The 10,486-nt window shown below is 34.9% G+C and overlaps 1 protein-coding gene across 2 annotated transcripts in view; it reads right to left on the bottom strand.

Moving 5' to 3' along the window:
* LOC115215659 (prolyl 4-hydroxylase subunit alpha-1) overlaps positions 1–8,075 on the bottom strand; it is a 31,407-nt gene extending 23,332 nt beyond the window's left edge. Inside the window, exons 1-3 of one of the 2 annotated variants that reach the window (XM_029784917.2) lie at positions 7,439–8,075; positions 3,596–3,844; positions 2,671–2,828 (exon numbers count right to left, since the gene is read on the bottom strand). In XM_029784917.2, coding sequence (XP_029640777.1) covers positions 2,671–2,828; positions 3,596–3,837 — 400 coding nt within the window. In that variant the 5' untranslated portion in view covers positions 3,838–3,844; positions 7,439–8,075. Of the gene's footprint in view, positions 1–2,670; positions 2,829–3,595; positions 3,845–6,139; positions 6,190–7,438 lie in introns of those variants that run through there. The other variant, XM_036505879.1, reaches the window with a different exon arrangement.
* Between the last annotated feature and the right edge of the window lie 2,411 nt (positions 8,076–10,486).

The following is a 10,486-nucleotide window of genomic DNA, read 5'->3' as shown; positions in this document are numbered from 1 at the left end:
TAATAATTATGCCAAGTTTCCTTTATCCCAGTCCTTGGGAAGTGGATCACGGGAAATCTTTAATGAACATCCCTCGTATATAAATATATAACCATGCAGTGCTTCCAGAAATCAGTTTTGTCATGAGGAGCAGTTTTATTGATAACCTTATATCACCAGATATCCTGATATTTTGTCATTTTCTCTTCGAGGCTCAGGATTCTGAAGTCAACCTTCACTATTTCATTTCATGTCTTCTAGGATCTTCCTTGTCCACAAGCTCTAGCCACATTTAGTGACTGGCACTTCTTTGTACAGCTGTTCTCATCCATACACATCACATGTCCATGCTAGTGCAGTCTTTTTTTCTTGCAGCCTACATCTGATTTCTTCTGTGCCCAGTCTTTATCAGAGCACATTTGTACTATGACATTCAAGCACACTTACATTGCACATCCATTGGAGCAATTATCATCATCATCATTGGTATCATTTAATGTCTGTTTGCATAGGCTGGATGGTTGACAAAATTCAACAACCCAAGGACTGCATTGAACTGCAGTGCCTGTTTTAGAATGGTTTCTATAGCTGAATGTCTTTTCTAACACCAACCACTGTACGAAGTGCATTGGGGGGCTTTTTATGTGACACTGGCTCTAGTGAGGTCACCATGTAACTTGCCAGACAAATAAAAGAGCCTTGACTGAGTGGTTTTGTTGTAGAGAAGGAAGGAACTGTATACCAGTTGCTGAAAGGTTAAATTATGAAAGAGGGATAGGTGTAAGTGTCATGCTATAGAGGTTATACGTGGCTAACTCACATATTATATAAGTGTGAGTTGGAGTCGATGGGAAAAAGACAATAATGGCAGTTATGAGTCTGTACTCTCAAGAAGGTGAGTAGAATAGGGAGATGATGAGCAGGGTGGGAGAGTTGAGGCAAAAGAGAAAGAGAGAGAGAGAGACACGGTGACAGAGATGGATGTCAGAGGTACTTTGGGGTGACTATAGTGAGCAAAGGGCAAAGGTGATGAGGAGGTTGTCAACGGCAGATATGCCAGGGTGATGAGAATGATAGCAGTTAAGAAAGAGTGTTAAAGATAATGTAATGACAGTCATCAGATATATCTCAAGGAGGCACACCGAAAGGGGTGATTAGTGGAAAATTTAGTAAGAAGCGATGATCTTGAGTATGCGGGATAGATTTTGAAAGGAAGTGATTCCAAGGAGGCGGGATGTAACTGGTAGCACAAAGGGGTAATGAAATATGTGTGCATTCTGCTCTCATGATTACAGCAGCTGAATAGAGTCACAGTTAGAAGAATGGAAGGATAGGTGTTAGGAAGATGAGTGGTGGAGAAGGTTTAACAGGGAACAGGTTGGGTACAGAGGCAGAGCCTAGTAAGTGAATAGGTAAATATGTGTGTGTGTGTGTAGCTGATGTAAATATGGTTGAGTGATTTTTCAAGTCAAGCTTTACATCCTATAAAGAGAGGGAGAGAGAGAGTAAAAGAAAGATACACAATGAGTTAATATAAGAGGTACAGGATGAATACACATACTAGGCTTGGGGGTAGGCAATGAACAAAGGAATGCTACATACACAAAAAGAGAGAAAAAAAGGAGAAGAGGGAGTAAATGATAACGTAGTTATTGGAGGATTTTCTTTTATTTAGTACTAGCAGAGTGGCATAGTTTTTTTTGTTTTACTTGTTTCAGTCATGTAACTGCAGCCATGCTGGAGCACTGCCTTTAGTTAAAGAAATCAACCCCAGAATTTATTCTTTGTTAGCCTAGTACTTATTCTATCGGTATCTTTTGCAGAACTGCTAAGTTACTGGGATGTAAACACAGCAACATTGGGTGTCAAGTGATGGTAGGGGTACAAATTACTTGACATAAACTTAATTCTGTTGGAATTGAATTCAGAGACAATAACCTTGTTATTAATATTTCTAGGGGGATGGATAATATTAGCTAAATTAATGTTAGTATTAGTAAATGGATTCTTATTTAACAGATGAATATTATGTGAGGAGATATTAAAAACAAGGTTATTGTCTCTGAAGTCAATTCCAACAGAATTAAGTTTATGTCAAGTAATTCTAAGATTAAAAACTCTATATACCAGTGTAAAATTACTTCAGGTACTGATGTCTTTTTTTATATATGAAGTTCTTCTTCTCAGTTATCTAAAAGAATTTCTAATCATTACTCTACATTTAGGGATAGGAATAAACGTAACAGTACAGGGCTTAGTAAATTAATTTGGTATCTAAAATACCATAATAAACAATTTAATTTAGATTGGTTGATTCTCTCTATTTCGTTCCCTTATGATAAAGGCAAAGAATTTTGTGTTCTCTATAATTATGAACTTTTTTTAATTCTTTTTTCTAAAAATTCCCCTGTAAACATGGTTATAGTGCATGCTTATCAATGTAAACATTGGCAGAAACACACCTTTAGTTCATATAAGTGATATCTATCATTATATATAATTTAAACATTGATTTTCTTCTTACATTTCACTTCCACTAGATATATCTTTTTCCAAGACTTTAGGGTTTTATTTAATTCACATATCGTTCTAATAAATATAAAACGATTTACTCTGAAAGAAGAACATAAATAGAACAGCAAAAAGGAAACCATAAATAGAACAAAAAGAAAATTAATTCCACACACAAACCTTTGTGTTGAATTTTCTTCCCAAGAATTTTCTTAAGGATCTTTAGCCATTGATAATAAAGCCGTTTTATTAAATGGAAAGCATTAAAAGGATGGTTAAGATATTCTTCAAGATCAGTGCCAACAACTCTATGGACAGCTTTGGATTGATTAACTTGACTGAAAAGAAACAAAAATAAATGAAGTCTTATAATTAACACATCTTTTCAATTAAATTAAAGATGATTCTATTTTGCATTGAGCTGTTTCCCATACAAGCATCAGGAGCTCATAAAACATATTATTAGCTCTAAGTATGATGTTCTTTTTTCCAGGCAGTATTCTTACCTATTGCAGATGACATTTTCAGAGCTGTAAACTTGTTCACCACAGTTAAATAAACTACATCTCAGTATAGAATTTATATATCAAACATTGAATTAATAAGCAATCGCATCATGGCAGAGCTATTGTAACTAACTAACAAAATCTATGGAATTTACATTTTATTGAAATTTCTAAAATTTTGTCACTCCATTGCAATCTGATCAATGAAACAGTCCTATTGTAACTTGGAAATAAACACAAAGAAAATCTAACAGTGTTTAGATTGCTAAAATGACTTTTAAATCATGTAATTACTTCAGTTTTAACACACAATCACAAATCAGGTCAGTTTCCAGTTAAATAAAACACTGTAGCCTATAAATTCTAAGTACAATAGTTTCCTCACCTAAATGATTCATCTCTATATAAGAGTATGATTGTGTGGTAAATTCATAATAAACACCATATTTATTCATGTATATATCACACTGTTGCTGAAAAAACTGGAATGTGACTTATACACATGTTAGAATCATACATGAGTAAATATGGAACATATCTTACAGGTAGCAGAAACCTGAAAGCAATAAAATAAAAAAATTAAAACAAGGAATACTTACATTTCTATTTCGTTTAAATCTAATTCTGTATCTTTTTTTGCTCGCATCTCTTCTATTTTCAAGGTTTGCATTAAACTGATGATTTCTGATTCCAAAGCAAATTGTTGTTCTAAATTCATGTAAGAAGAAAGAGCTGTGTTGCTGGTCCGTTTCAGGTAATTGGCAGAAACATTATCACAACTCCATACTAAAAGAGCAGCTGTAATTACAGCGGCAACTTTCAATAGTTGCATCATATCCATTTTGATACTAGAGGTAGACAATAATAAATTCAAACATTAACATGAGGTCGCAGATTTTGGGGAGGATATAGATGATTGCATTAGGAAGGGCATCCAGCCATAGAAACCATGCCAAATCAGACTGGAACCTGGTGCAGCTCTTCGGCTTACCAGTTTCAGTATAACCTATACCAGCATGGAAAGCAGACATTAAATGATGATGATGATGATGATGATTAAATTGTCCTTAGTATTTGACTGGCACTTTATTTTACCGCCGCAGGAAAGGCAACAGGTAATATTGACTTCATTAAGGTTTGAACTCGGAACAAAAAGATTCATAACTAAATAACATTACCTAAATGCATTGCCCTGAATAACAACAATAACCATAGGTATTATGCCTAGAGGCAGAGCCAGGATTCTCAGCATCCAGGGACAAAATCACTTTTGTTACCTCCACCTTAATTAACCCATTAGAGCCCAAATCTTTTTTATTGAATTTATTAACAAAATTCTTTTTTTATACAACTTTATCTGATACTAAATATATATAAAAAATTTTATTACAATATTTGAAAGACACTCCATTCTTGATGACTAACTAAAGATATCTCAGAAAAATACAGGTGTTGCAGAAATATGATGGATTATCCTGCTGGTCCTAAAAAACGAACCATGGGTGCTAATGGGTTGAGAGACATGATAAGCCAGAGGAGGAAATTCATCAGCCCTTAACAGTTGTACCAAGGGACCACTGCCATGTTCTGCATCCCTTCTCGTCATGTTTCTAACCAGACCACATATTTTAGAGGCAGAAACATTTAAATCAGGGGTCAACAACTTAGAATTAATGTTGCTGGGTGTGTTAAGGTGCAGGTGACAGTTGTTAAGCCCTGGGTGAATGAAGTATGCAGTGGAAGGCCATATGTATTTCAACAAGACTCAGCACTTTCTCAAAAAGTCCAAGTAACCCCAGGACAGATGTCAGACAATCTTTATGATCATATAACGCCAAACTTATGGCCTTCAAACTTGGCAGCTTTAAATCTCATGGACTGTTATGTTTGAATGTTATTGTAAGGGAGACTAATCAATATCTTCACAATACCATAACTTCACTGAAGACTGCTATTACCAAGGCTGAAGGGCACATCATGAAGCAGCTGATGTAGGCTGCGAGGGTTTTTTAGGGTATTTGTTTTGCAAAGCTCTTACTGAACTTGGAGGTACTAGTTCAGCAAAGACAAGAGCTATAAATTCCATCTCTGAAGCTGCCAAGAAGGCTGTTTGATAGCTTAACAAATGCTTGTAAGGGAATTTAGTAAAAATTAACAGTGCGGAAGCTTGCTATGTGAAATAAAGCAGCAATCAGGAAACTCAACAATGGAAAGGCCCCTGTATGGATGGACTAGGTGCAGAGATATATAAATATGGTGGTGATCATCTTTGTGTAATGTTGATGGATGTGATTCAGAGAGTTTGGCAAAGTGAAGAGGTTCCTCCGGATTGGCATGATACAACTATGGAGATACTATATAAATCTAAAGGTGGAAAGGATGTATGTGATAATTATCGTGGCACATGTCTGTTAGCTGTTGCTGGAAAGGTCCTCTGTGGGATAATGCTGGATAGATTGCTTCTGCACATTGCTGATGAGGTTCTACCAGAATCGCAATGTGGATAGTAGGAGTACTATGGATATGTTATTTTCAGCTAGACAATTGCAAGAGAAGTGCATTAAACAGGATATGAACATACCAGGTTTTCATTGATCTAACAAAAATATTTGCTTCTATCAATAGAATTGCACTTTGGGAGATCCTAAAAAAACTAGGATGCCCTGAAAAATTTGTGAGAATGCTTAGACAATTTCATAACAAGATGGAATTGAGAGTTAATGTTGGAGGTACCTTATCAGATCCAATTTCTGTAGAAAATAGTGTAAAGCAAGGTGATATTTCTGCTCCTACACTGTTTGCTATATATTTCGCAATACCTTTTAAAGGTTGCCCTGATATAGGACAACAGGAAAACTGTTCAATCTCAAAAGACTCTGTGCCAAAATGAAAGTTCTGCATTCTCACCTTGTTGAGTTTCTGTATGCAAATGATTGTGACCTGTTGGCACATTTTCAGAAAGATATGCAGCACATGGTGAATGCGATTTCTGCAACATGTGCAGCATTGGGTCTAACAATCAATATAAAAAAAACTGTTATAATGTACCAGCCCGCTCCCTCCAAGATGTATGTGGAACCTTTTATAATTGTGAATGGTCAACGGTTGGAGACTGTACCTAGATTTATTTATTTAGGAAGTACCTTGAGCACTGCTGGTCTTGATGATGAAATTTCATACAGAATCAGCAGGGCTAGTAGTGCTTTTAGTAGGCTTGATAGACATCTGTGGAAACAACATAGTATATCTTTAGAAATTAAAGTTAAGGTGTATAACACATGCATCCTCCCATTTTTGCTATATGGAAGTGAGGCATGGGTTGTTTACCGTAGGCAGGTAAGGAAATTGGAACGATTTCATCAATACTGTCTGAGAAAAATTTGGGGGATAAACTGGAAAATGGCCATTAGTAATGTGGAGGTACTTGAGAGGAGTGGCAGTAGAAGTATAGAGTCAATGATTTTGCAAAGACGTTTGAGTTGGTGGTGGTGGAAGGAGCATTTGGTAAGGATGAGTGATGGGCGACTGCCAAAGCAGCTATTGTATGATGAGCTGGAAGATGGCAGGAGACCAGCGCATAAGCCTAAACTAAGGTTTAAAGATTGCCTTAAAAATGCACAGACAGGAATTGCAGCTGGAAATTGGAGAGGGAGGTACAAGACCATGATGGATGGAGAAAGAAGATAGTGCATGATGGTTGTTCAAGGTTTGAGAAGGAGAGAGGGAAGTATGTGAGAATTAGGAGGGGACTTAGAAGGGCTAAACCTGTGGAAAGTGAGAGAGTGTTGCTTTTTATGTGTGTGGAGGTGTTTGAGTCATGCAGGCCTGGAGAGCCATCAAAATTCTAATAGAAATCGACCTATGATAAATAATGATGTGGCTATTAAAATTCATAACAGAATATGTGTAAAATGTGGAAGGGTGTACCTCTCAGTTGGAGGTCTAAAAAGACATGTTAAGAGAGTGCATATGGTGGTACCCATTTCTCCTGCCAGTCAGCCAGCACAGTTGTCTAATATGTAATAAAATGTGTAAAAGCTTGGCGGGCTTAAAAGTCATTTAAGGGCATCACATGGCAACAATCATGAATCATTTCAGTAAGTCTTCTTGGCAATGGCTTTTCTCATGTAACAAGGATGTAGCTGTGTGATGTATGTATGCATGCATGTACATATGTATCTAAGTATCTATGTATGTATGTCCGAATGTATATATGTGTGGGTATGCATATGTGTTAGTACTTTTCTTTTACAACTTGAAACTAGTGATGGTTTGTTTATGTCCCCATAACTTAATGTTTCAGCAAAATAGAACTAAAAGAAGAATAAGTACCAAATGTAAAAAATAAATATCGTGGTTGATTTCAAGTCAGTGCTCCAGCATGACCACAGGCCAATGACTGAAGCAAATAAAAAAATAAAAGAATAAACAATCGAACTTACAATTCTGGTGCTTAAATAATGTGTTTGGACAGGTCTGATATCAGTTCAGTAATTAGTAATAATCCTTGATTATCTTTAATATTCCCATCAATGAATGAACTCAAATTGAGTACCTGGGTTTTGTCAGTTTTTTTTTTTTTTCGCCTTTCTGTTCTTTCTTTAAAGTGAAGAATCTTCTTAGAATTAAAAAACAATAAATAATTTGATGTTTAAAGCCTCAAGTTTGTTGTGATGGTTTTATATTTAATGGTGTTCCTTTCTTTTGCCAAATTTCTATTTGAAGCAGAGAGAGAAAACTTGTTGAAAAATTGTGAAATATTTCACTAAAATGATAATTTTTTAATAGAAAATATGCATATTTAATACTTTTAGGGATTTTGTACTTTTTTTTCCCAGTCAGTTTTGTGTTACTAATGTAATATCTATGCAAGATTTGTTTTTGAGGTAAAGCTGATGATAAGTTAAGCTGTTTGGTCATTTAGCTACGTCGACAACACGACAATTAGTGATTGCATGGCAGCATTGATTAAAATGGATAAACCAGAGGTAGATAACAAACGTGGATCACATTCTACGTAGACAAGAAAGACTGGCAAACAAGAAAAGGAACAGATTTGTCATGATCAAGTAACAGCTGGGAGTAATACTGTGTAAACTTCTGAACTTTAGTACATGATCACACACACACAAATGCACACATACATACATACATACATACATACATACATACATACATACATACATACATACATACATACATACATACATACATACATACATACATACATACATACATACATGCATACATACATACATATATATATACACACACACACATATATGCACATACACACACATATATATATATAAACATATATATATATATACATACATACATACATATATATATATATATCACTATATGTATGTGTATGTACATATATACATATGTATATATGTTTATGTGTATATATGTACACAAACACACACATAAACATACATGTGTATACATATGTAGATGTATGCATGTGTATATATGTGAGTGTGTCAGAGAGAGAAAGAGAGTGTATATGAATGTGTACATATATTCACGCATTAATTACATTTGTGCATTCAAATGCCAGATTGTGGGGATGGGCATTTTAGTTTATGTTCATGAGACATGACACCGTGTACATTTTCATATATATGTATGTATAAATGTATATATTTACATACATGCATGCACATACACATATACACACACATACACATATGCTTTTCTTTGTAATTGTGTATATGTGTGTACGTAACTATTTCTAAAGACTGACCATCAGTATGTCTTTGTGTGTATGCCACGTGCACATTGTGTTTGTGTGTTTGAAGGAACAGAGGAAATGTGAAAGTATATTTCAAATATTTAATAAGCTTATGTCATGTCATCAATGAATTTTTAGGAAAATCAAATAAGGAAAACAAATGACTTCTCAGAAATCAGTCAGAAAAAGAAGGTTGGGGTTGGGGCAGAGAAAAGCTTTAGAGAACCACCACTGTATATGGGCAATATATTCTTAAGAAGTTTGCTTCCCAACCACATGGTTCCGGGTTTGGTCCCACTATGTGACAATCTTATCATCTTAATTTCGGACATCTTCCATTAATGTTGTTTCCTCTATTGATTCAACCAATATTAATTCTGCCAGAATTAATGTTCTATGTGATTTTGTCATTCTTGAAGTGAACACACCAAACCAGGAATGGCTGTTAAGTACATAGTATATTGTGTTTTTCTTATAAATTGATTCATTTTCTAAAATGAAAGTGGAAAAACTCTAGGTCTTTTATTATAATTTCATTTACATCTAAGGTGTTTAATATAAGTATTATATCCATCCTAGTACCTGACTGATACTTTATTTTATTGACCTTGGAAAGATGAAAGGTAAAGTTAACCTCAGCAGGATTTGAACTCATGATCACAACTGAATACATGACATTTTAACCAACACTGCAGTGGTAGGACAGTAAATTCTGCCAATTCACTACCCTACCACTGATTTCATAGCAATGTGGGACAAAAAAGTTGGTGTTGGAGAGACACAGTTTGACAGAACCATAAAATATTTGACAAATTCTTTAAATATTCCATCACACATCATTACATTCAGATTTTGAATCCTACCAAGGTAAACTTTGCTTTTCAGTCCTTTCATTCTTCCAGGGTTTCTAAAATAAATTCCTCTCAAATACTAGGGTTGATTTAATTAACTACACTGAAGCCCTTAAATCTGTGGCCTTGCACATTGTCATTAATCAATTTTCAATGCTCTGAGTAAACATTGATTTGACAGAGCAGTATTTCATTTCCTTCACTGATCTTAGAAACCACCTAAGATAAATTTTACATGTCATCTTCTCTCTTACATGATTAAAATGACAATAAATTACTGGCAACATGCCAAGGTGGACTCTGCTTACTATAATCGTACCTCTCAATATGATCCTATGTCTAAGAAAGGGTGAACAGCATCAGTTAGAGATGTAGTCGAAAATGGTATTTACTATTTCACAATTTCACAAACATTCTCAATGGCTGAAAACAACTTTCTATATGAGAAGTGAAAGCTAGATATGTGTGTGCATGTGTAATATAACAACAGTAGCCATAAGTACAATCCCATGGTAGTAATAAAATGTAGTGTGACTGCTGATGAAACTGTAAAAACTCTTAACCCTTTAGTGTTCAGATTACTCTGTTAAATGTAATACTTTTCCACTCAAATGTTTTGAATTAATTATGCATTATCTTATATCTTTGAGGTTTCAATGATGTGATTGTTTTTATTTAGAATGACATGTGAGAGGCCAGATATCGCCAGTTTGAATATAAAACATGTAGAATATCTGGGCCAGATATGGCCAGTTTAAACACAAAAGGGTTAAAACAGGCTTTGCGCAGTTTGTCCTTCTTTTATTGTAGATAGATTCTTTATAAACACATCAGATGGTTATGTTTCTCTTAATATTTCAAGTATTGAGTTGTTTAAGACAGTGGTCTCCAACCATTTT

Source organism: Octopus sinensis, linkage group LG9, assembly GCF_006345805.1.
Source record: "Octopus sinensis linkage group LG9, ASM634580v1, whole genome shotgun sequence".
Classification (NCBI taxonomy): Eukaryota; Metazoa; Mollusca; class Cephalopoda; order Octopoda; family Octopodidae; genus Octopus; species Octopus sinensis.
This window is presented reverse-complemented; position numbering and strand designations above follow the sequence as displayed.